The sequence below is a fragment of the Lasioglossum baleicum genome, chromosome 18 (assembly GCF_051020765.1).
Source record: "Lasioglossum baleicum chromosome 18, iyLasBale1, whole genome shotgun sequence".
NCBI lineage: Eukaryota > Metazoa > Arthropoda > Insecta > Hymenoptera > Halictidae > Lasioglossum > Lasioglossum baleicum.
Window position 1 is genome coordinate 5,010,724 of NC_134946.1, and position 27,199 is coordinate 5,037,922.

Sequence of the window (27,199 nt, forward strand, 5' to 3'; positions counted from 1 at the left end):
TTTTTAACACTAAAGCTACCACTGTCGGTCAAATGACCGGTTTTATATTTTTCATTTCACAGTTATTGAAATTATGAAGTTGCTTGCATGGAAATCGGTTCGATAAATTCCTTTGTCCAAGCAGATATTGCGATAAAAATTGCACAAAATATAAATAAATAGAGCCTTGTCATTTTTGTAACGTAAAACATTTTAATCGCTTTTAGTGGTCGGTAGGTTTAGTGTTAAAAATGTGGGGGATTTGAATTTAAAAACTTCTATCGATTGTGTTTTTACGAATACAGCAAACTTCTTTTAAATAAAAAATATCATTAACAACCTTTCAAACGCACATTTTATACTGTCGAGAAAATATATAACAGGTAAAATTAAAAAATATTAACGTGTAATATTAACGTAAAATATTAACGTTTACATGCAAACGTTTCTGTAAAAATATTACCTGACAAGTAGCAATATATCGAAAAAATTGATTTCAATTAATTTGACCATTTTCCTGCGCTTTACAAAATTGCAAATGCCTTAAATGCGTAATGACTAGCAGTCTAATCATCACATTTGTCGTAATGACGCAGACGTGAGCACGTGCCTCGGTGACATTTAAGTAATCGTGATTCTCTTACTAATCTTGGCTATATAATGAGTGGGAATAATTGAATTTCTATCGACTTTATACAATTAGTTTCCATTTCCTCGCGTTCTCAGAATCAACACCGCATTTTCTCGATTACAATCATCGAAACATCAATCGCCTTTGAGGACTGTTCCATTCATTCTGGGCAAAGCATTAGTCACTACGACATGCAAATTGTGTACAGTGTAAACTTTCATTTTCGAATCATTTGTTCTATCGACGTCATTACTTGCAGTTTTTCACAAGTTCTTGTCACGTTGTGTAGCAAACCAATTGTTCTAAATTCTCCAAAAATTTCAAGTCGTATATTCCAATATTAAAAAAATTATGGTGTTTTTAAGAGTGTCCGAATATATTAGTGGGAGTTACTGTACCTGTGATAATGCTAGTTCGATGAATGAATTCACGAAAAACCTTGAGATACATTAAGCTAGTGTTGATAGGAGAAATAACCTTCGGTAGATAGAAGAACTCAATCAAAGAAACAGTCACGGAGAATTATAACAGCCGAGTTTCTAGTAAAATTAGGACACGCGGTGAACTTTTTATTAATGCGCATTTAATCGTTTCCTTTGTAAATAATGCTGATTATAAAATCGCATGTCAGAACAAGTCATGTGTGTACGAACTTCGTAATACCGTAAATCATTTTTATAATTGCATAATATATTGCATAATAATCATTGAAACAGAAAATTAATTATTATACCGGTTCGGCTAGTGTAATTATATATTCTCCCGGAGTTGTCTTATTAAAATGTTTACAGCGTGGTAAATATTTTCAAAGATTGTAAATTATCAAGAGTTTCACATTTTACGCGTCTGCAGCGGACGTTACATCCAACCAGCACCAGAATTGCAGTGAACATTAGGAATATACATCTTCGCGTTCTGCAAAATGCAACCGACCTCTCTCTTGGCTCAGAAAATTCGAATAACGAATCTAATTTGAAGCTCGAGCAACGTATTAAAATTTCTCGTGAATTCATTTCGAGCAGCTAATGGCTCAATTGAGATCACCAGGTTGAAGATCAGTGTTCAGCAAGTCGAATGCGATGGGAACTGGTTTAAAATATTTAAGGTACACCGGCAATATAAGAAGATCCTAGTAAATCATTCATAAATGTGAACTTTTTTGAAATATTACAACTTCAGGAATAAATTATATCAATCGAAAGAAATGTATTAATTGGACACTGGATTTGATTTAAAAAGACTCACATTATTTTCAATCTATTGACACACATTAATAACGAAAATAAACTTCCCTTTAATTCCACTTTTCTTAAATATTACAACTTCAGAAATAAATGTGATATCAATCGAAAGAAATGTATTAATTGGACACTTGATTTACAAAGACTGTCACATTATTTTCAATCTATTGACACACATTAATAACGAAGATGATCTTCCCTTTTATTCCAGTTTGTAAACTTCCCTCTAATTCCACTTTGTAAACTTCTCTTTAATTCCACTTTTCTTAAATATTACAACTTCAGAAATAAATGTGATATCAATCGAAAGAAATGTATTAATTGGACACTGGATTTGATTTAAAAAGACTGTCACATTATTTTCAATCCATTAACACACATCAATAACAAAAATAAACGTCCCTTTCATGCCAGTATGTAATTAATTCAGTTACAAAATTTTTATTTTGTATAGAGATCCGCTTTCTAGTAATAATCGATAACAATCCTCGTGAATTTAAATCAGTTTTCTACGCACTTAATCATAAATATAAAAAATATGTGAACGTACATGTATGTAAATATAATATGGAGGGTACATAAATTATGAGAATATATGAATTGCTAACTACAGAAAGGGACACATCACGAAATTCAAATTATCCACGATACGAAAAAAACTGTCTACTGATTATGAAAAAGTATTTTAAGAATGTATTAAAAAATACTGAATTACATTAGTGTTTAAAATTGTACAATGTGAATCTTCTCGATACGTATGTGTGGTCCTAGACATTATGAATTATTAATCAGAATGATCCAAGGTCTTTGAAGGTTAATTTACATTTGAAAAATTGAAACTACAAGGTGTGTAATATTATTCAGTAGAATATTTTGGTCATGAGGGTTAATCCGGACACCCCCTTCGGGGAGAGGCTGGGAGGGGGAGGAGAAAGGTACTTTTTCGAATAGGGGAGAAGGATTCCCGAATGGAAATTATTCAACTCTGACGATGAAAACACGGTAGAGATTTGAGGCCGGTTGTAACTTCGTTTCCGCATCCGCGATTTATTAATCAAGAATCCGTACTCGCGCAGCTCGCTTCCTGCCGGTGCACAAGCGCGAAGAACGTACATATACCACTGAAACGGCAGATAACTCGGGATAATAATTCAAGCACTCGTCCGCGTAGGATTTTCTTTCGTAACTAAATATTCTCCGGGGAAAAACACTGTCATAAATTATTACGCGTATCCGCGCCCGGCGGGGGAAACTTTGGTGGAAAAATACAACCTTTCAGGATTACATTATCCGGGGCGAGGGCGAAACCGAGATTCCTAGGGGTGGGAAAACGTGCTAACCGTTTCGTAAATTGTAAACGATACTTTTGGGAGCGAGTTTGATACACAAACAAGTGCGGAAGAACCTAGTACTCGTATGAATCATCATTTCGTTTACTTCTAAGCTGGAATCGGAGACGTTTTTGCTCGTATTTCGCAGGTCTCCTCCGTGGAGAATAAATTATAACAAATGCTCCATGTGTGTGCCACTCTCTTAATGCGAGAATTATTGTTTTTTCTCGATTTACAGTGGCCCACAAAAGTGTTCGTACGCCCTTTAAAACAGAATAATTTTTTTACAATTGTACCAAACGACCTGATGTTTTTTGCAAGCAATTCGATGCATTGGTTTACGAAATGATATGGAAAAAAGATTTTCCAAAAATTATAATTTATAAGAATAAATGCACATTTTCGGAGAATTTTTTTGCTCATCACGTAGTAAACCAATTATTCTGTTTTAAAGGGCGCACGAACACTTTAGTGCGCCATTGTATATTTTGTAAACGTTTTGGAAAATGTATGATTACTGTATACACATTTTGTATTGAAAAAAAATTGTTTTTTAAATGATTCCTACACTTTCTAATGAATACTATATTTCTAATGATTATTAATTACTCCTGAAGTTTATATCCATAATAAAGAGACAATAGAACAACAATTACAAATACGCGCAGTATGATTTAATCTCGCACGTATCCTCCAGAGCTACGAGCACAGTAACCGATTAAATATTTCTAAGCGCTGGTATGTGCACAATTATGATCAGCATTTACAGTTTATGGTAATGAAAAGTTGCGTAAAACAAGACAAGCACTTTCAAGTTTAACTACGAATTATTCTGAATTCAGATCTGTTATTCGATGAAACAATTATGTTGTACCATTCGTGTTATAATTATACGGTCACAGCCTATATATGTTATCAATCTAACGAATCAGTGTAATTACACCTCGAGATGTTTGTTGAGCATTACGCAACAGTGACTCACCAGCGTCCACTCTTTTTTTCTCGCGTCGAGATCATCGAGTGGCAAGAAACGGATTAAATTAACCACATTAAAAGGGAAATGAAAAATTCCTTTTAAGGACGAGTATTTTATATTAATTTAATCGCAAAATTCAGAACTTTCCGATGATATGCAGTTCAAAAGGAATGGTCACTGAATGAGGTTATAAAGATACAATCAAAGAATTACGAAACGAAAGGTCGCGAATTTAGTTGCCAACCTAATAATGTTCTAACCGCGCCGAAGTACTTTCGATTTAATGTGAGAATCGAACAACGCGCCTCTATTTCGTCGCGAACCAGCGAAGAATGAAAATTCGGTGGTGTATCGTGGATTCGTTCCAGTTCGTTGCGGTCCCGATGGAAACCAAAGAAGGGTCGGCAGGAAGATGAAAAAAAAGGATGGAATAGCGATGCAGAGGTTGGGGGTGTAGCTGGAGGGTGGGGAGAAGAGTGAGAAATTTATCGAGAATCGAGCATCGTTCTCGCGGCGAAACAAACAGAGCCGGAGTTTCGCGGTTGCGGAGGGTGCACTGATCTTTTCAGCATGGAAATTCGCCGATAACCGAGCGAGCATTCTATTTCATCGGCAATTAACGGCTAATTGCGCGCCGACAATAATGAACGGAATTCGCGCACTAATATTAACAGCAATAATAATATAATAAATGATTTTGTGATTCGAATTGACAGATCGAAATGGCGAGGATGCGAAATTACGAAAACATTTGTTAACACTCTACGAAGAACAATAGGAATAAAATAGGTGCAAGATTTTATATACTCTTGGCTTTAGAACAATGCGGTAAAAAAGTTAAATGCGAGAACCATTGAATTTCAATGAAATTTGTGTTTTAAAATTTAAATTAGAAAATTAGTGCAAGCTACGCGTGTTATCGTACTAATTGAACGTGACCGAACAATGCAGATAAACAAATGTGACGACACTAGTCTCCACGGGAGTTCATATCGCTAATCCCGTTTTATCGTCCCACCGAGTAATCACGGGAGCAACAATGAACAAATCCTATTAAACAGTATCGCATAGACATATTGAATCATCACGTTATTGACAACCACGCGCTTGTCAGCGACGAAAATCGCAGCTCGCGCTGTTCGCCAGATCGATAAACAACGTATGAATAATAAATCAGCAAACTTAAAATCAGTGGCTGGATCAAGTGCAGCATGATCTCGGCAATTGCGTATTTTCCAAAGTATTTATCGCATTCGAGCACGCCCCGCTATGTTTCAATGCTGTTTGCAATGCGTGTTTCATCACCTCACTAACCCAAAACATTCATAAATAACTAACCCATTAATTGGTTCTCCCGACTTCGGGCTGGACGATAAATTCATCGGCGCTCTTTGTTTTCGAGGAGAAGCGAATGGAAAGAATATTGAAAATATACTACTACGGTTTCTATCGCGTTGAACGTCAGGCGAACGTGATCGCGATGACAACAGAGGATACGTAAATTGGTCGCGATGAAAACATACGACCGGGCTATAGTAAATCCAGGTTAAAGGACTTGGCTGGTTCAGCTTCCGTCTCTCAATAACACGCGCACCATAACGTCGGTCATAAACTGTCGCTTTGCAACCAAGTCTGCGCCGCAGTCATGCTTCTGGCTGAAATTTAAGTGAATTTTACGTAAAACGTTTGTCCTGGTTCCTGGACATACTGTCGAATTAAAATATTAAAAATTAAAACATTTGGAAGATACGTGGAATGTGCCTCTACACTATTTTGCAGACTGTAGAAGAAATTGTTCGCAAAATCATGGACAGTATTATACAGGGTGATTCCAAAGGTCATGTGCAACAACTTTTTCCTTTGCGAAAATGTTCTCCAAGGCTTCGTTAAAAAGTTATTAACGAAAAATACGGACCAATCAAAACGCGACTACAGCTCGGCGACACGCCCCGCTGAGCTGGTATCCGCCCACTGTAGGCGTGCTCTGTTTGGTCCGCGTTTTTCGTTAATAACTCCTGAATAAAGCCTCGGAGAACAATTTCGCAAAGAAGAAATTTTCTTGAAATAATCTCGGGAATCACCCCTCGAAGGAAGTGCAACATTTTCGCGACTGCTTATTGCTTTAATTGTGTGGAACAGAAGCCGCAAACTAAAACAATAAATATGATCCAAATTGTTTCGTGTTTGGAGTCGTTTCAATCGGAGAAATGTCAGGAATACGTTACTGCAAGTTTCATAATAAAAATAATTAAAATGTCCAGATATATCGTATTTTCAAAAAGAGTAATTCGATTTTCTTCAGGCAAAGTACAAAACGATTTTGTCACAACTACGTGACGCCATTGCAAACGTTTTAGGACAAAGCCGATGAACTACGATTGGTGAAACTTCTCGGCGACACAAAAGTCGGTGCCGGTGTTCTAATAAAGCGTGTAACGCACGGTCGGTCATAAACCGTTGACTCATAACAAAGGATCGAACGTCGCAAAGTAAGAGCAACTATTCGAAGCGCGAAAACAAGCGTGCACAGCCGTTTCCATGGCCGTATGCGCGTTCCTATTGCACAGCCAGCCAAGGGATACATATCAGAGGATCCTGTTGGTATCTTAGTTGGCTTTATTTCCGTTATCTCTGCTCGAGACTAAACCGGAATCGTTGTTCCGACACATACTACCTGTTTACGATACTCTCGGTGAAATGGGTTCTGCAGCTCGACGAATTCTAACTTCTGCTGATCGCTCGCCCGGAAAAATGTGATTCGCGATAGACCTAATTGATTGCTCGCTGGGTACACTGTTCGTAAATATTGTCGCGAAACTGTTACAAAAATGGGAGGGAAAAGAAATATTTATTCCTAATACTAAAACACTGCTTCACAAAATAATATGTGATATTTAATTTATAGAATATTAAAACACATTTTATAATACATATTGATTTCTTTTTTATTTTGTACTTAATTACCATTTTAAAATAATATCTGTAACAATTACATAAAAAAGGACATTTTTTTCTGCAAATTTTAGATCAAAAGGATCACTCTCCTTCGCATGAATACACTTGGAAGTTTTCGACCTCTTCAATATTCGTAGCTCTAGGAAATAAAAAGTAGAAATATGAGAAACATGCTGAACCTCGAAATATTTAGGCAAATACTGATCGGGATCGTATGTAAGTATAGGAAATGCACACTATGATCTACAGACGAATTAATAAGAATAATTGAAACACGCTTCGCCGTCACGACTAGGTAATTTGTTGGTCATTGACAGTGGATTACACGAAGGATGGAGTACTCCTATTTTACCAAAATTCGAACAGGACGATCCTTTGAAGGTGTCCTCCGACAAGATAGTTTGGGTGGTGAATCTGATGTATGTGGGCGTAGGACTCGGCTCTGTCGTGCCCTTCCTCCTGATGGATAGAATCGGCCGTAAAGGAACTTTACTGTGCGCCACAGTACCAAAGATTGCCAGCTGGATTTTGATCGGTTTAGCAGCCACCGTTCCTCAGCTTTATATTGGCCGAATATTGGCCGGCGTCGGCTGTGGAATCACATACTCGGTCATGCCAATGTACCTCGGTGAAGTTAGCAGCAAAAGGACACGAGGACCCTTAGGTATTATTTTTTTCATTTCACTCTTTATTTTCTCTAGCTCTTTAAAACTCCTCATTATTGTTTTTGTTAGTACAATATTTATTTGTATTACAGGATGGTTTAAAAAATGGTCCCCATGATTTTTCAAGCACTTTCAAAAATGTATCAGCTTGCAATTGGCAATCATTTTTAGCACAGTGTCATTTATAAGTAAGAATGACCGACTCTTAGTCGAAATAAATTTAAAAAAATTTTTTTAATATTACAATTTGCAGTCGATTGCAAGCTGATGAATTTTGATTTTTCGAGTACTTTCAAAAATGTATCAGACTGCAATTGGCAATCGTTTTATTTGTTCAAATAACCCTGCGAATTCGTTTTGAGGTCACCTATCGTAATACACAATAAAAAAAGCACAGTGTCATTTTAAAAATAAGAATGACAGACTCTTCGTCGAAATAAATTTTTAATATTACAATTTGCAGAGTTGATTGCAAGCTGATCAATTTTCGTTCAACACGTTTTTTATCCAATTATTGAAAGTATTTGAAAATTCGAACTAATTTTTGAACAATCCTGTATGTCTCATGTTCTCGTGTAACTTGTTTGCAATTGTGTTCTCATAACAAAATGAATTTCACCTTTCAATACAATGAGTAGTTGTATTTAAAGCACATTGAATACGCACAATGCGTGACGAGCTAATTAGTACGCAGATCTGGAAATGTTATCGACAATAGCTTTTGAACGTCGTTTACGCATTATGAAATAACTTTGCGGATATTGTGGACATGGTTCGACAAGTAAAACACAATTAATGATATACAGGGTGTCCCAAAATTCGTGAAAATCCCGAAAGGGGGTGGTTCCTGAGACCATTTCATGCGACATTTTCCTTTGCAAAAATGTTATCCGCGGCTTTGTTTAGGAGTTATTAACGAAAAACACGGACCAATCAGAGCGCGATCTAGACGCGAGTTGCCACAGTCTGCCCGGCGCGCCAACTGTCTATTGGCCGACTGTGGTAACTCGCGTCTAGGTCGCGCTCTGATTGGTCCGTGTTTTTCGTTAATAACTCCTAAACAAAGCCGCGGATAACAGTTTTGCAAAGGAAAATGTCGCTTGAAATGGTCTCAGGAACCACCCCCTTTCGGGATTTTCACGAATTTTGGGACACCCTGTATAGTAGAATCTGAATTCCCATCGACATGAATACGGATTGCCGAATAACTTATCCAAAAGCCACACTCTCAATATTACAAGTCGAAAAGTGAATACGAAAGTAAGTCCCTGCTATCCAGGTACTCTGATGGCGGTGTTGCTGAACACGGGCATGATGCTAGCGTACGCGATCGGTCTCTCGGTGTCTCGGTTTACGATGTCGATGATCGCGGTGTCCGTTCCGTTGCTGTTCCTGGTGTGCTTCGTGTGGATGCCGGAGAGCTCGGTGTTCCTAACGAAGAAGAACAAGCTGACATCCGCGGAGAAGACTTTGAAATGGGCGTTGGGGAAGGATAACGTGGCGGAGGAGCTGGAGGAGATCAAACGGATCGTAGCGACCGAGGATTCTGGGGGCGAGATGACATTTACAAAATCGTTGAAGGAGACGTGGAGGAGACGTCAGAATCGGAAAGCGTTCGGTATCGCGATGATAGTTCTGAGCGCGTTAACTTTAACGGGGGCGGCGCCGCTCTTAGCGTACCAGTCGTTCATATTCGAGGAAGCGGGCTTCGATATATCGACGGACTTCAGCATAGTGTTGACCGGTTGCGCTCTGGTGCTAGCTGGTGCTATGTGCGTCCTACTGGTGAGGAGTCTAGGGAAAAGACTTCTACTGCTTCTATCGACGCCGGTGTGCGTACTGTCGTTGGTGACGCTAGCCGTCTTCTTCGGCCTTCTCTCGAGTGGCCAGGACGTCTCCAGGATCCGTTGGGTACCCACCGTGTTCCTCGTGATTTATGTTCTCGGATACGGCCTCGCTCTCAACCCCGTACCACTCGCCTACGTCGGCGAGATCTTCCACGTTGACGTCAAGGTGCCCGCGGCCATATTTTGCTCCCTTTATTACGCCCTCACCACGACCACCGTCGTGAAATTCTATCAGGTAGGTTTCTGCGCGACTGGTAATGACGCACTTACGCGGCGAACGATTCGTGAGCGGCCCGCGTAATTTAGGTCGCGTCGGGACGCGTACCACCCCTGGGAAATTTTAATCCTTAATGGGCCGCCATACCTCCCACGGCTTTCGAAATCGAGTTTCTTTCGCATTTTCTTATACGTACCTCCACCGACGGAAAATATTTGGCGGGAACGGTGAATATCAGGCACCAAGGTTTTCATAATTATTCAACGTATTAACCCTTTGCACTCGAAGCTATTTTATTAGGTTGTAAAGAAAGAAATGCAGAGGATTTAAACCTATGTTTTTAAAGTGTTTTTAAAATTGTTTTAGTAAAAACAATAATATGAAAATTAATTTTATAGAAAATTTAATATTGTTTAATAAGTAACATTAAATTATTGTGAGAATTGATTTTAATATTATTGAAGGGGTTTTAATATTATTACAATTAATTTTACAGAGAATTCAATATTATTTAAAAATATAAAGCTGTGCATTCGTTGTTACTTACTTCGTCCCATGCTTCGTTGATATTCGGCCCAGTTTGAACTCGTAGAAAAAATATTGCGAAAATCGTGTTTTGACATCCTGAAATAGAAGTCAAATAATTGAATAAAAATTTGAATAAAATCAAATATCAAAAGCATAATTACATAGAGCGTAAAACAAGCTTTAAAATGACATATAAAATGACGTATAAAATTGCAATTAAAACAAAGGAATAAAAATCCTCCATTTCTGTATTTACAACCTAATATTTTAATTCGAAAATTAAACATTTCTTTCGATTTAGAATATTTCCATTCCCTATGATTTTTTTTTTTAAATTTTACATATGTATATGAACTTGGTATAACTATCTCATACAATACCTAAATGTTTAGTAATTGATTAGATACCGATATATTTAATAATCTAAACAATATTTTGAATAATGGTACAGCAATTTTAGTGGTGTCTCAGAGTCGCCATTCGAGTGCTAAGGGTTACTCATTCAACTTTAAATAATCGAGATTTACGAAAATTTAGGGGAATAGTGTGTTTAACTCCGGTAAAAAGTACTATTTTTTTATTTTCTTTATTAAATTTAAGGAAAATTAAATTTCCTTTTCTTTCTGGATTTTATTCAAAAGATTCATATATTTTTTATATAAAATTAATTGAAATTTTCTCTCGACTATAAATTAAATTTACGTAAAAATCCCTTAATTTTTAGTTTTACTATATATAATTGAAAAATTTATAAAATTTCCTCTTGATTGTAAATTTTATAATAGTTTTCACAATGACTTTACATCGAGAATCACGACAGTTAAATTACGAGGACTATTTCGGATTTTATTGAAGGATATATGCATTTTTATTTTTATGTAATTCATTTAAATCATTTAATTTTAATTTTTCCGTATTCATGTGTAATGAGGTTCATCATTGCAATTTGCCAGGAGTAGAAATTTTATGATTTAATTAATAATCTGCTATAGAAAGGACACACTTCATGAAATAACGTACCAAATATTAATAATTTCATTTAGATTGATATTGCACTTCTTATTTGGAAAAATGCATTATCTATAACGTTTAAAAGATGGACGTACGCTCATATACAGATGTGCCACATTTTCTTTGTTAGTGACGACTGGAACGTACCTGTAAATTCTTAAACATCCCCCTAGCCAGACCTGACCTAACTTACCTCTTCCATCTCATTCGCTATTTTTTAATACTTACACCTCGTACTTTCAAACAGAGTTTTAATTAAACTTTTTCTGGCGAATCTAGAGCAAAAAGAGAAAACAATGAAGTTTCTGGATATCATAAAATTAAATGATAATTATCTTGATACATAAAAACGTATTGTCAAAAACGCTTGGACATGGATCAGCTTATTTTTTTCTTTAGATTGACCAGGAAAAGTTTAATTAAAATCGACGACCACCTCTCCTTGTTATTCAAGAAACTTGAAGATCCGCGAGATTTTCAGCACAAGCATAATCGATCGTCGACGAGCAAGTGCATCATATCGGTAGCCAAATAAAATTTCGGTCGACTCGAACACGCAGTTTTGCCGAGAAACATTTTCCCCGAATTTCGCAAGGGTCTCGTGCTTTTCTGCTTTCTGGAGTGTTAAATTGATTTGACTACTCGAGGGATAAGTCAACAGCGCAAAAACGTCTTCCCAGCACTTTATCAGATCCGAATTTAGACGATAAAAGTGGTTGCAATATACTTTCCTGATAACGACCTAAATTCCGGTTTTCCTCTCGCCGGAAGAAATCGAACGTTTCATAAAGTAGGCACGCGTTGAACACCATAACGGAGTAATAGTTTTCTCGCCTTGTTCGTAGGTATTGCAAGAATCGTACGGAACGTACATGCCCATAATGGCGTTTACTGCGATCACATCTTTCATTTGGATTCTAATCTACCGATACGTGCCGGAGACCGAGGGAAAGACCTTGGAGGAAATACAAATTGAGTTGAGAGGGAAACACTGACAACCATTGTTCAGCACCGTGATGTACTTAATAAACGATAGACAGCTATTATTTAAACGTGACATTTTATTTTCTATTTTTCTGGATCTGAAGAATCAACCATCTCTGAAGAATCAACCATAAAGACAAAAGAACATATTTTCAACCCCTTGCCGTACCATTTTCTTTACAGTTACAGTGATTAAATCGTCGTGTATGCACAAAAACGTCGTAGAAGGGAAAAGAAAATGTACATTTTTTGTACGGCTACGTTTATTTGAATGCTTAAATATTGATTGCAAACGAATCAAATTTTATTTCATCTAAAACGAAACGCGTAACATTCATATTTGTTAGACTTTGTGAAAAAAAATTTCATCGCGAGTCTGGCTCGTCAAAATACGGCAAGGGGTTAAATAAAGGAGAAAGAAAAAAGAGGTTTTAACGTTCCACATAAAAGTAACGTTCAATCAAAGTACAAAGTGTAAGTAAACTCTACACGAAACGGAGTCACCTGGAATTACAATAGCGCGTATAACGTTAAACGAGTTAGAAGCTCTGCGAGTGCACGTGTAGCACGCATACCTGTACAGCGTCGTGCCGCGGCATGCCGGAAGCAGAAAAAGAGGGGAGAAAAGGTCGGTGATCAATACCGACGTGCCACTGGTTCAGTGGAATCAGACGCGGCGGACAAACTGTAATTTCGACGAATTACACTCGAAACTGTCCGGGAAAGAGACTGGCAGGATGCGGAAGCGAGAAAGAGAGTCCTGGGACTCGTTTGATCGCGAAGTTCCGCGTCTGCAAAGAGAATCGCGAAGCAGCCAGATCTCGTGCAACGATACCGAGGGTTCCACGGGCGCGGGTCGGGCCGGGTCGGGCCGGGCGTTCCGCTGGAAACTATTTGACTTCCGGTGAAAAATGCGCGTGCCGCGTAACCAAACTACGGACCCGCGTTAACTTCCCTCTTCTGTTTGTTTTAACAGCAAGCCGTTGCTGATTTGTTTGCCCTCTTCGCGTTGTGCGAAATTTCGCCTAGCCAAGCGCGCACTTTGCCAGCCGCGTTTCGGCAACCCGCTCGTTTTTTTCGTCCCGTTTCACCATAAATGTCTCGTGAATAGCTTTATGGTCACCACGAACCGCATCATCAAGGACCGACTGTTCCATACGGTAAATGGTGGTACAGTTAACTAACATTAGACTTTTTGTATAAAAACTTTGAATGATTTGAAAAGTATAGAAAATGTGTGTTACATTTATTTCAACCTATTAACATTGTCACTCTATTTACTTTACCGGACTCAAAATTTGTGCCTTTCCCCTATCAATTATCTCTTCTATAAATCGATATTATTATATTACTATCAATTATTTCTCCTATAAATAAGCGGCTCGCGATCGTTACTACAAACCAATATGGCGGCGCCCTTGCCTGTCAAAAAGTCTGCAGATTGCTGAACTTGAAGCAAGCATAGCTCCTGAACTATCTAGGTGCACGGTAGTGCACCAGCCAAGTTCTTGCACTACCTCCTTTTACACGAAACAACTTAGCCGTTTTTTAGAGGCTTATAACTCGACACTGGAGGCAGATGGGGAGATGTAATTCCGTACACTCGTTAAATGCTATCATGTCTCAATATTGACAAAACATTAATCTTCCAACATTAGTAGGTTCCGAGATGTAGGACCTCAAAAATCGCTAAATTTGTCACTGACTGACTGACAGATTATCAAAACCTTTTGGGTACTTCCCATTGACCTACAAGCTTGAAATTTGGTACATAGGTCCACCATAACAAACACTCAAAGGAATAATTATCAAAGTTTGAAATTTTACACCTTAAAGGGGTTGTATTAAAAAAAAAAAACGAAATAGGTTATGTATGGAGAAAATGAAATATGCCGCTTTTCCCATAAGGAACCGTGTAAATTCCGGAAAGAATCATCTGCTCTCTTCAAACGTTCGTATAGCGCCATTCGAGGTAGTGGCAGAAAGCTCAAACTGGTAGATTACAATAAGGTAGAAAATGACACTAAAATTGTAACAAAAAAAATCTAGGTAAAGTTGGGTTCTAATTCGCCGGCAGAGTGTTAATCTTTGATACCCACTTGATAATTGATGAAATTTCAACAAAAATTGATGAAATCCCAACAGAAACATTCTGTAAACAGGAGCCAAGTTCTTATGGCCGTAAAAAGTTGTGAGATCAAACAAAATACGGCCAAGTTCGTTAGCTTAGAAAAATAAAAATAAAAATTAGTTAAAAAGAACGCTATTTAATTTTTAAAGAGTCACATGGAGGGCTAAATTATTCAAACTTGGCCGCTACCTAAAACGTTTTAGGGCCATTGGTTTAAAAAGTAACGGCCAAGTTTGAATAATTTAGCCGTCCATGTGACTCTTTAAAAATTAAATAGCGTTCTTTTTAACTAATTTTTATTTTTGTTTTTCTAAGCTAACGAACTTGGCCGTATTTTGTTTGATCTCACAACTTTTTACGGCCGTAAGAACTTGGTTCCTGTTTACAGAATGTTTTTGTTGGGATTAGTCCTACAGGGATCGGAACTTCGATCTGCAGCCGCGCCGGGTACAAATCTACTGAACCAAATACATCATAATTTATAGGACAAAGGCACAAATTTTGAGTCCAGTAAAGTTTACCCTCAATTTTGATTTCAAACAAATTTGTTGCAATTTAGAGAGACATTTTATTTTGCACAGAGATTTAACATAGACGGGAATAGAAGAATTTGCTTTTCGATAAAGAATAAACTACACTCTGAGGAAAATGAATTCTTCTATAATTAACTCTTAGCAGTCGAGGGGTGACTCAGAGTCATCACTCAAAAGTTGCTTGTACCATGTTGGTATCGAATCAGTTACTATAAAATGAAAAAATCATGTATGCAATGGAATTATTCTAGGTAAGAAGGAATGTTTAATTTTGCGAATTAAAATAGCTCCGAGTGCAAATGGTTAAAAGAAATGTTTTATTTACCAGAAATATACACGAAATTAGTCCCCTTAAAATATAATTTTGTGTAATTTAACGTGAGAGATTTTAATTATTTCGTGTGTTGTACGGGGAGAACATTCATTTGCTCGTAATTAATATGGCGGCCGTACAACTGATTTGTGTGCGACTATTATTTCCACTTTTCAGAATAAACTATAGCATTTATTCTTTCTCGCAAAATATCGCGCGTCACACTGCCATAAAGACGCGCTCTCGAAACGGGAACAAAAAAATCCGAATTCCGAATTCCCTTTGCACTTTAGCCTAATTGTCCCGGCACTTTTCGCAATCACAGAAATTGTAACTTTTCAAACGTCCTCTTCCGCTGCAAATAACATTGCTTACTTTACATAATTGTCTCCCCGTTGCTGGAATCACACTGCAGAAACAGTTCCGGGTAGATTCGTGTTTTTGCTGTATTATTTCAAGAAAAATCGTATTTGATTTTACATCGGAAAGCGACGATTAACACGACAGCATCGTACTATATTAAATTTCCAGCTGTTATCCTTTTATTTTCCTGTCGGCAAAAAAGCCACGTATTATATGCAACGTTTCTATAAGCCGCCGTCGCCGGTTCTCTAGAATTCTTCCCTCGGAACAGAATTTTCCTCGTAATGAAAGCTTTCACCTTTCTGACGATGGTCTTAACGCAATAATAAAAGACCGGTTTAATATTCGCAGTTTCATAAGCTTCGAGAGTGTGTCAACCTTATTGTCCCTGTCAATAGCCCGGGATTCGGGTAAACATCCGACATACAAACTGTGTGACTCCGAAATAGGTACTTAAGTGTTTGTTCTGCGACCATTAATGGCGAACGAGAGCCATGTTGGCGTGAAATTGAATTTACTTCTTGTTAGCTACTAAAATATAGCAACGTTTCGCAAACCCGTTTCGCATATCTGAAATGAATAACCAAACCTTCCAACATGCTGTATGAAAATATGTTTGTTGAACAATAGTGCCTGACCAGTAAGATGATATCGGTGAAAAATGTTCAAGTAATGTATGATATTCAACATTTCATTCGTATCAAATTAAAACGCTATACACAGTGTTAATATACAGGGTGTCTCAAAAATGTTGTATTTCCTTGAAAGGGGTGGTTCGTAAGGTCATTTGGAATAACTTTTTCCATTACGAAAATATTAGGTGCGCAAATAAGTTCTTTCCCCTTTTTGCCAAATTCAAGATATTATTAAATACATAAAAATCTTTCTGCCACAATTCTTTTTGCGTCTGGATCGGATTTTTGTTTAGCAATTCCTCTAACACACCGTCGTCGAACTTTCTCGGTGCACCTGAACGATCGTCGTCTTCCAAAAATTAAAACTTCCGGCTTTAAATCTTCGCTACCATTTTTTGCATGGTTCTCTCCCAGCGCCGCACACTGGGCTAAACCGACGAAATCTGTGTCAAAATCAAAGAACTTTCGATAGAAATGAGATAGAGCGATGAAATTTTTTTTAAACGAAAGCTGAAACTTTGCAGAATATGGAATAATTGCGGAGATTGTGGCACGAACGTTTTTTAACCTTGAAAGAATTCGTTAAACTTGCAGAATTTGAAGAAAATTGTGATTTTTTCAATACCACGCGCGAAAAAATTTTTTTTTTAACATGCGACATATCATTTCCCGTAGATTTTTTCACGCTGATTTCAAATCTGGTTTCAAAATTTTTCCACGACCTCACGATATTGCAAAATCGATTTCTTGAAATTCTACATGTTTAACGAATTTTCTCAAGGTTAAAAAACGTTCGTACCATAATCTCCCTATTTTTCCCATATTCTGCAAAGTTTCAGCTTTAATTTTAAAAAAATTTCATCGTATATAATTAATTAATATAATTGTTTATATCTTTAAAACTATCGAGCAACTACACCAAATATTTTGCAGACATCATTAGGGATCCATTTACCATATCGTCTCACAAAAGATTATCAAAATCGAAGTCGGACACTTGGGGTTCTTCCCTTGTTAGAGCGCTCATCACGATTCTTCTTACAAAACTAGAAGAACGCTCTTTCAGATTGCATCAAAATTGAGAAGTAATTCCAATTCAGTCAGAAGTTATGATCGAAGAAAAAAAGGAGAAGGAACTTATTTGCACAGCTAATATTTTTTTCTTTATCTGTTTCTTGCAACAGAGGAAAACGAATCTATATTTTGCATGAAAATCCGCAGTCTATTGAACAGTTTTCAACTGAAACGATGAAAATTCTGGTCTGATAGAATAAGAATGAAGAAATTAATGGGTTCCTGCTGGTACGGATAAATGAAGTCCCAGCGTATTACGTTTTTCATTAGTAGAATAGCCAACAGAGACTTAATATTCCTTTGATGCAATTCGCCTTCTTCATTAATAAACCCAGCTGTTTGAAGGACGGGTTCTCAATTACCTCGGTGCATCTCCAAAATGCGGCAGGACCTTCGCAAGAGCAAATATACACCTTATCGCTAAGCAGCATGGCGGAACGCGTCCGTCTCCGCGTCTTACGTATTCCTGGACACTTAGGTCTACGTGCCCGTCATACGTCTCCGGCAGAGTGCTTCGTATGCCGGTGTGTTAATGCGTTACCGTGCTCCTGATTCGCAGAGCACCAATACACACCGGCACGCGTGTTTCGAATACCTGGACAGAGTTTGAGGAGGGCAGAGACGCTCGCGCCCGCGCACGAGATCAAGATTGATAGGCTACGAGTCGCAACACGTATGGAGCATCCACTTAGCGGTGCATTATCCCGATGAGAATGTGTATAGGCTGCATCTTACTTAATGCAGCGGCTGCAATCCTGATAATGACAGCCACTTGTTCGCGAAGGAACAGGCGTGAACTCGGACTAACTGGCAATTGCGGACAATTCCAAACGACTCTTTGTGAGGAATGACCATCGCATACGTGGTCACTCTGTACCGGGTGTCCTAAAAATGTCGTACTTGAACAGGCTGATTTCCTGAGGTCATTTGAAATAACTTTCTTCTTTACGAAAATGTTCTAGAAGGCTTCATTGAGGAGTTATTAACGAAAAACACGAACCAAACAGAGCACGCCTACAGTGGGCGGTTACCGGCTCAGCGGGGCGTGTCGCCGAGCTGTAGTCGCGCTCTGATTGGTTCGTATTTTTCGTTAATAACTTCTTAACGAAGCCGCGGAGAATATTTTAGCAAAGGAAAAAGTTAGTTCAAATAACCTTGGGAATCACCCCTTTCAAGGAAGAACATTTTTGTGACATCATGTATGTATTTGCATTAGGTTGTGTGTGAAATGTCAGATTTATTAATTTGTCATTTTAACTTTAAACTTTAAACCAGCTGGTTCATGTAGCAACTACAATATTATTCTCATATTACCTAGATGCCACGTTGTTTCTAAATTATTACGGAACATCGAGGAAATTTGAAATTATTGCCTCTGTCCTCCTCCACGTAAATTTTCCTTAACTCTTATCTATAGTGACGTTCATGAGCGTGTTTACGCACCAACATAACTCGAAATAAAAATCGAGGAATGCTGTCTTTAAACAGCGAAAAATTGATAAGTTTAAATACAGTGACGACATATCACGTTCCACAGGCAACTTTATATACTATAACCTGAAGGTATGAAAATATTTGAAACATTTAATACTGGAAAATAAATAAACCGACCCATGCTTACATGAAATTTTCCGCATAATTTACGACGTACTACTGCAATACGTTCAAAGAGTTCCTGCTGTAAACCCGCGTGCAAATTCCAGGAATGCTCTGCACAGTTTTTTCCCTCTTGTTTGCTCGAATACCTAGAACAGAGAATAATACGTTTCGGATAAACAAGAAGTATGTTAATTCAGGAGTCTCTGCGGTAGAGTCCAGTCGATTGTTAGTCCCTTCGATGCCGCGTTCGATGGGAAATGTTTTTTCTGTTTATTCAGAGGAGATAATAAAACGCATCGCCGGAAATAAACCTGTTCGGGAATTTGTTTCCTCGAATAAGAGCACAGGAACTTTACATAGTACGTCATAGTATCATTCCACAAATGGAAAATAATCTTTGTTGCACGAATGTTTTTGTATAATTTAAAATTTTTTATACTCTTCGTAATTTTTAATTTTATGTTGGCTTTCACAGCATAAAATCACTTCATACAAACACATATTCAAACGGGGTAGTTCTCCATTTTTTTATTAGTAAGAAATTTTTATTTTATCTTACATAATAATATATATTATACATATATGAATTTTTATTCGTTTATCTTGAAAATGGGCATGTATGTATAATTTAAAATAGTAAAGAGACACAGAAATTATTAACGAAAGCAAAATCATTTTTATTTTAAAGATACATAATTAATTTATCGAAATTACTGTCAATTTTTCCTTGACTTTCAGAGCAAAACGTTATTTGATACAAACACATATTCAAATGGTGTAGTTCTCAATTTTTTTATTTGTAAGAAATTTTTATTTTATCATACATAATAATATATACATACATACATGGATCTTTATGCGTTTATCTTAAAAATGTACAATTTAAAATAGTAAAAAGACAGAAATTATTAACGAAAGCAAGATCATTTTTATTTTAAAGATCCATAATTAATTGATCGAAACTGATAGTAAAAATGAAATTTTATTGTATGTTTTATTGCATATAATTAATACTTCTTCGGGATCGCCATTTCGCTAGTGTAGAAGATAACGATGGGAAATAGCTGACCGATGAATTTCTGGTTTTGAGTTATCCTTTCGCCCAAGCAAATCGGTTGCTCTCGCGCACTTCCGTGTGTTGCGCATGTGCCCATAATTGCGGTTGATAAATCGCGACGATCGTTCTTAATTACCGGCGAAATTGTACTGAAAGCTTTTAAATAATCCCGGTCACGTACGTCTGGTATCGATTAACCAACTTTTTCGGAACAGCTCTTGAGTCGAAAGGAAACTACTACCCTTTTAAAGTTACGTGTATCAGCAATTACTCGTGAATGTCGGAGCAAATGAACATACTTTTTAATTAAATTTTCAAATCGATTCATTAGTAACGATCTTTTCATGTTGTGGAATATTAATTTTTGGTATTAAACCGAGGATTGAATCTTATCATTAGACTGCGGATTTTTATGCGAAATAGTGTTGCGTAGACCGAATGATTTATCGCATATAAAAATTGCAGATTTTTAAGATATTTTATATTCTAATTATTTTATAATTATAATTATATTTATATCATAAAACTCATACGTTTTGTTCCCAAAATCAGACACTTTTTTGATCCTCTCAATCTCGTCATTTTACCGAATCGTTTGCACCGCTAATTGAGTCAAAGGTCAACATGACACAGGCTTGAATCGCGTGTCAGCATTGCACCCTTTGATACACGGCTGTTCGATGGCCTGGAAACGTGTCCGTTTACGAGTCCGGTCGCGGTTTCGAGCCTCGTTTCTTCGTTCCGTTTCCCTTTATTATTTTCGCCGGTGCGCCGTGATGCTCGGCGTGCGGCCGTTTCAATAGATTGCGGTACAACAAACGCGAGTCAATAAATCCTGCGGAAATAAAAGGAGCGAGAGGGAGAGGGAGAGGGAGAGAGCCGGAGAATGACAAAGCGTGGCTCGCGGTAGGCAGGACACGTCGCCGACGAATTATCCACTGTGGCAGATCAAACACAATCTTGTAAGAGCGTTTCACGGCCTTGTACACACGCGGTGTGTCTGCACGGACCAAAAAGGCGTCTGTCCCTTCCAGACCCGCGGACGTGTATCGTCCCCTGAACGATGTTAAATCGATCGCGAGTCCAGCTTTGTCCGCATGATCGCTCAAGAGCGTTCACTCCTAGCGGGACAAAAACAGCGTGGCAGACAGAACAAGTGGGAAAGGGAGAACGAAAAGAGTCGAGGCAAAGGAGTGGTGAGAGTGACCTTCGATACTAATTCAAGGTCAACGAAAGCGACGCTAAGTTTTTGGCAAAATCGTTTTAACGATGCTGGACAGATAATATTAAGTACTTGAAATTTCAAGAAGAATATTTTCTATCGCGGTTGACCTTCAACGACCTTGAATAACCTTGAGTCGTAGGTCACTGTATGCGTCTTAAAACGCCTTATAAGATAGATTAGAGAAAAGTAAAATAAATCCTCTGTAGTCGCAGAAAGGTCGTACACGATGATTGCAAAGAAAATATCCCCTCCATTGTAATAATTTTTAAAAATTTTTTTACACTATTACTTATCTTTTTTATGGAACTTTCTCCAATACATTTGTGGCATTTTTATGATTAAAATAAGACCAAAGACGATGTAATTAAAACTGTATTTAGTGGTTTAAGTGACAATGAAATTTTCGGGCGCGGGGGAGGACAGCGAATGGGAAAGAAAGTGACGCGGAGAGTCGCAGTCGCTTCGGCCGCGCGCGGTCTCTCTTTGCATAGCTGTCCTTCTCTACGTTCGGCTTGGTCTTTGAAGCACAAAAAAGTAGTGTCCGTCTATGAACTTTGCAAACGAACCTCCCCGAGGCTTCTGCGACTATACTAGAGGATTTACTGTATGTCATTCTAATTTAAAAAACAGAGTTGCTCTTCACATTATGTCCTCCACGCGTCCACCTACAAAAAAAAAATGATTAACACGGAATTATGTACAACGCATGTAATCGCTTTCACCGGGAATTAGATTATTTTTTGTACGCCGTTGTAACGGTCCGCATCAGCGCGATTCGGGATTCACTTTGAATCCGTGTCGCATCGAGCAAACAATTAATCTCAGCAAGGTACAAAGTAATTTCTGGGCACCGGGGGAAAAAAGGGTGACACGAGCCGGAGGCAATACGATAGGTCCCTAAATCACTCAATTCGGTGGAGTCGGAACCAACGATCCGAGGGTCGTTGAGCACAATACAGTCAATCACAGCGGTCATGGGACACCACACAGATAACCACGGCGGTTGTGAAAACCGATACTGAAAACCACAGGGTCATGCAAGTCGATACTGACAGGGCATCAAGCACTTCAACGAATCCCCAAGTCATAAGACTGGATATCGACAACTTTGGGGATGTAAGTATCGATGCTGAACTCTACAGCCAAATCTGTGGACACGGGCGCCATTAGTGTGCGACTGACAACCACATTGCGGATCTTTATGCAAAATAGAAATTTTCGACATCGATAAGCGAGATCAATCAAAAGCGAAATTTTCGACATCAATTGTAAGGGACGGAAATAAAGATCTAAATAATATAAATATTTGAAGAATTTGTGAAATGAGATGCTGTAGAAATATTCTTAAATTCTTCTAATGTCTTCACAGTTCTGTATTTTATCATTTTAGTTTAAGATTATTAACAGTAGAACTAAAAATTCTTTCATTAACCCTTGTGTCAACCGTATTGTAATATAATTTACTGTATTTCTTTCAACAATTTGTTGATATTCGTCTAAAAAATATTACAAAATTTCTCTGAATGTCCATTCTTTACTCGCTAATATATTAATTTATAGTCTTATAATGAGAATTTGTGCAAACATGATAAATACAGAAAGGTTTTAAATAATCTATACATTTTGGTTGACTACACGAGGGTTAATAAGTAAATTGACACAAGTCGAAGAAAGGAAATTTTACAGGAGAGCCATTTGAATGAATAATTTATTACTACACTTTTTTTAGAAATATATTAGATGATTGCATAAGTTCGTGCCCGATTTGAAAATAAAATTCAATGATTAAATTTTAAAGAATACTCCTTTATTAATAAATAATTCTTTCAATTATATTTATTAGTCAATTATACATAGTCACACCATTCTTTTCTACAATTAGAAAATAATGGTCAATTTAATTTAATTTTTGTCACACTCCGCCGTGCAGCACAATTTACGACATCCATGAAAATCGGGCACGAACTTATGCAATCATCTGATACTTTGAGTTCTGTCGCTCTTCTTATGAATGAACTAATTGCTTTACAATAATAACAAGATTTATTTCGATTTCATACAATTTCAATTATGATGTATATTTGACTGAAGAAGTATATAAACAAAATTTCTTGTAAACACGTAGTTCTAGTGTTAAATTCGTAGGAGGAGCCACCGTGGGTCCTTTGTTGTGGCACCCTTGTCTCACGGAAAGGGGGTCAAAGGTCAGGATAGAAAAGTCTATGCATAACACGCGTGATCACGTTTCCAAAGAAAATCAGAAGCATCGATCGATGCCGCAGGAACCTTCGAACACCGGAGTCCGACCAGCGTTTCCGGTCGACGACGCCAGCGGCGGAACAATGCGTCGCGATATGTCACGCGTTCCAAAGTGTCCTCGACGCGACGTGCCATTAATTGGAATTCAAATGGACATAAACATCTCCCGAGCGTGGTCAGTGCCAGCAAGATGCACCCGATCGGAGGGTCGAACACCTCTAGATGTAGACTGCCGCCTGCTCGTAAATTACGCGGAATCGCTGAAATTACTCAACGTTTTTCCCTGTTTCCGTAGCTCGAACCACTGAATACGTCTCGTCGAGACGGTTTATGGGCTGGTTTTCTGATCGAGTTCCCTGCCATTCGAATTTTCATTGTGTCTGTTGGACATATAATGGTCAATCTATTCGTTGTTGATGATTGCTCTGCCTTGAGCACATGCTGTTCGTTTGTTATGTTATAACTGTATTTATATGACAACAGTAAGTATTCCCTTTGTCCCATAATAATAGTAGCAGTTGATGAATTTAATTTGTCCCATAATAATAGTAGCAAAAGAAAATAAATCTAAAACGCAACATTTATTATGAAAAAACTAGATTACATTAAACAATAAATTGAGAATATTACTCCTAATTTTTATTTTCAGTGTTTAGATAGCTCTTCTGGATTTTTCAATAATTTCATTACTGCATTTTAAACTTGTAGGTAGGATCCCTTGGCTGCGAAGCTTTGCTTTCCTTATATGCGTGAGCTTAAATTTATTGGAGCCATCGTTCTTCATTGCTTCCAGCATAACTTGTTTTTTTTTTCATCTTACTTTTACAATGGGTTGATATTCAACTGAAATAAAACAATTGATTTCGATCAGCGGATGAAATAGTTATAATTCGTAATAATTAGGTTAACCTAAAAATTGAAAGGTGTGTCAAAACAAATGACAGATGTCGTGAAACATTGATTTGGACATTGGTGTAAGTTACAACATGACTTACAGCTGCATTCGCCAATAATTCCCGTTTAAATATTCACTTGCTACTATTATTATGAGACAGAGGGAGTATAATTTAAAACAGTAAAAGCATTAGAAGAATTTATAAATACTGTTATATTAGTATCAATCTATAAAAGATATTAACACTTCACCTACCGGAAGCCTATTATGTAATAAGATTTTGAATAATTGTGCTGCACCAAAAGAAAGCACAGAGATTTTCTTTCACATTGCAATCTTAAATGAAACTATTAGATGACGTTATTGAGGGTGGCTTGTTAGTTCGCAATAAAAATTTCTGTTGCTATTGAAGGTTCCATTAAAAAGTGTTTAGTAATGTACCATAGATATTTCAAAATTATGCAATAATCACTAGTAATGTGTTATAAGAATGAAAATAAATTTATATTTCACTTGAGTTCGTTGCAATTCAAGTACACAATTTTTATTTTGCTTGAATTTATTATTTATTTATTTATGACCAACGTAGGCGAAAACTGTAACAGTAGAAAGATTGAAAGTATTTGGAAAAGTGGAGCATTATTATCAATTTATCAAAATTGATAAATATTTTAAATGTATGAAATATTTTAAAATGTATACAGAGTGCACCCAGCGTCACCAGGTCAGGGGAATCGACTCGAATCGAGGGGGGAATACGGTTCCCCCTCTCTGTTAGTACCGGATCAGTCACGTGACATTGTGGCACATGCGCGAGAGAGGCGAGACGCGTCACGTGACGCGTAGAGTGGGGAGACAAGTTTTAATTTGGCGCTTTTGCGTGTCTCTAGCTTGTTTTTGTGAAGCGATTTCCATGGAACAAGCCTAATGGGCAAATAATTTTCGGTACAATTAATATTAAAAGTTACGAGGTTAACTAACGATTCCTTATCCTTTTTTTTAAATATTTAACAGACATCGTTCACAAATAATAAACAAAGACTTCTTTTTCTTTCTGCATTTCCGAGCACTCCCCGTCAAAGGGAGTCGATGCAATATTTTATGGATACTTTCGGCGAACAGCAAAACATGCTAGAATATTCGAACTCCCTCCAGCGATCGCCGGCAACTTTTTTAATTACCGCATTTGTTATTTCTCCGTCCTCTACGATCGCGTTCCGGCCGATATCGACGATGTTCGAGAACTGGCCGTTCGCTGGCCGTGTATGAGAACGGATAAAAATCGTTCGGTGAAACTGAATTTCCATTATCCGCTAACGCGGCCCGCTGGCCGCTGGCCCTCGCCATTGAAATATGGTTCAAAGGAGCCGGCTACATGGACAGCGTGAACGCTGCCATGATAAAACCATCGAACGATATTTTGATGGCGGCTAATAACTGATCGTTTTAACGGATAGCGAGAACGTAGCTTTCGGGAAATAGACGAATAAATCTCCGCAGGAAATGAACGCGGCTGATACTCCGTTCGAGCAATCTTCTGGCCAATTGGGTCTTGGCGGTCCGAACCACAGTTTTCACCTGTGCAAAATCGTCAGCCGGGTAATGAAACGGTTTTTCGAAGGTTGAAAATTGATCAGTAGACAGCGGATCTTTATGCAAAATAAAAACTTTGTACCTGAATTGCAACAAATTGGAGTGGAGTGAAAGTTTATTATCTTTCGTAATATGTGTAATGAATTGAAAATAACGTAACAGTGTTTATAAATTTTTCTAATGATTTTACTTTATCAAATTACATATACTCATTATTGTCATAAATGCGTAAAATCCGCTGTCTAATAATTACCGTTTCTCTCGTTCTTGAAGGAACTTTATAATTATTAATTCTTGCGAATACTTATTAATAAAAGCAATACCCATTGAAACCCATAAAACAAGCGTATTGGTCGACGAGGGTTCACTCGATAAAATAAATGTTCGGTTTAATCTTCATTAGAAGCTCGTTAAAATTCAGTAATTTTATACATCCATCGAGTCTTATTAATTTATTTTGACCGATACCAGAATACGTATGAAATATACACAAGCCACCTTTACATTAGAACCTTTCACATTAATACTCGAATATAACGATTTTATATGTTACTACACATATTTTATAATATTAACGATAATATTCTGATACTTTAAAGTCCAGAATTTTGTTCAGAGATTTACTGCCATGAAGAATTTTGTATATTACTGGAAATCAGAAATACTGAAACGTGGATCGAAATTTATATAACCTATATCATAGTCATACTATTATGGACTCCATCTGAATTCGTGTTTCGCCATCGTAATGATTTGATTGAAGTTTCTATGCTAACTTTGGTGTGTTTACACATAAACTTTGGAGGTAACAAGTTTAGACCTGTGATATTATTGTCAGATCTGTACTGTGATTGAATGTATTTTGTTGGATTCGTGCTTCTATTGGATAATATTCTAGTTATAGCTACCTTTGTGCTTGAATATTTTGTATTTTTATTAACACGCTTTAATATTCTATACAATGTTAATATTTATTCGAAAACCGGTCGAAAAATGGATTATTTGAACCATTAAAAACGTGGTTTGTTTAAACCATTAAAAACATGGTTTATACGGCAATTCGAAATTTTTTATCGTGATTTTAGTATCAACTAAATACATACAGTTGCTTGAATTAATATTCGGACGCTTTATAAAAAAGACGATAACTTTTCTAA

At 37.3% G+C, this 27,199-nt stretch overlaps 2 protein-coding genes across 8 annotated transcripts in view; both read left to right on the plus strand.

Moving 5' to 3' along the window:
• The window catches only part of LOC143217877 (trehalose transporter 1-like protein), a 38,945-nt gene extending 12,221 nt beyond the window's left edge, over positions 1-26,724 (plus strand). The window contains exons 2-5 of one of the 2 annotated variants that reach the window (XM_076442551.1): positions 7,185-7,329; positions 7,409-7,777; positions 9,058-9,860; positions 12,227-26,724. In XM_076442551.1, the coding sequence (XP_076298666.1) occupies positions 7,275-7,329; positions 7,409-7,777; positions 9,058-9,860; positions 12,227-12,376 (1,377 nt within the window). In that variant the 5' untranslated portion in view covers positions 7,185-7,274 and the 3' untranslated portion in view covers positions 12,377-26,724. Of the gene's footprint in view, positions 1-7,184; positions 7,330-7,408; positions 7,778-9,057; positions 9,861-12,226 lie in introns of those variants that run through there. The other variant, XM_076442552.1, reaches the window with a different exon arrangement.
• Positions 1-27,199, plus strand: part of Glurib (Glutamate receptor IB) — a 383,859-nt gene that overhangs the window by 282,741 nt on the left and 73,919 nt on the right. The gene's annotated exons all lie outside the window — the stretch shown is intronic.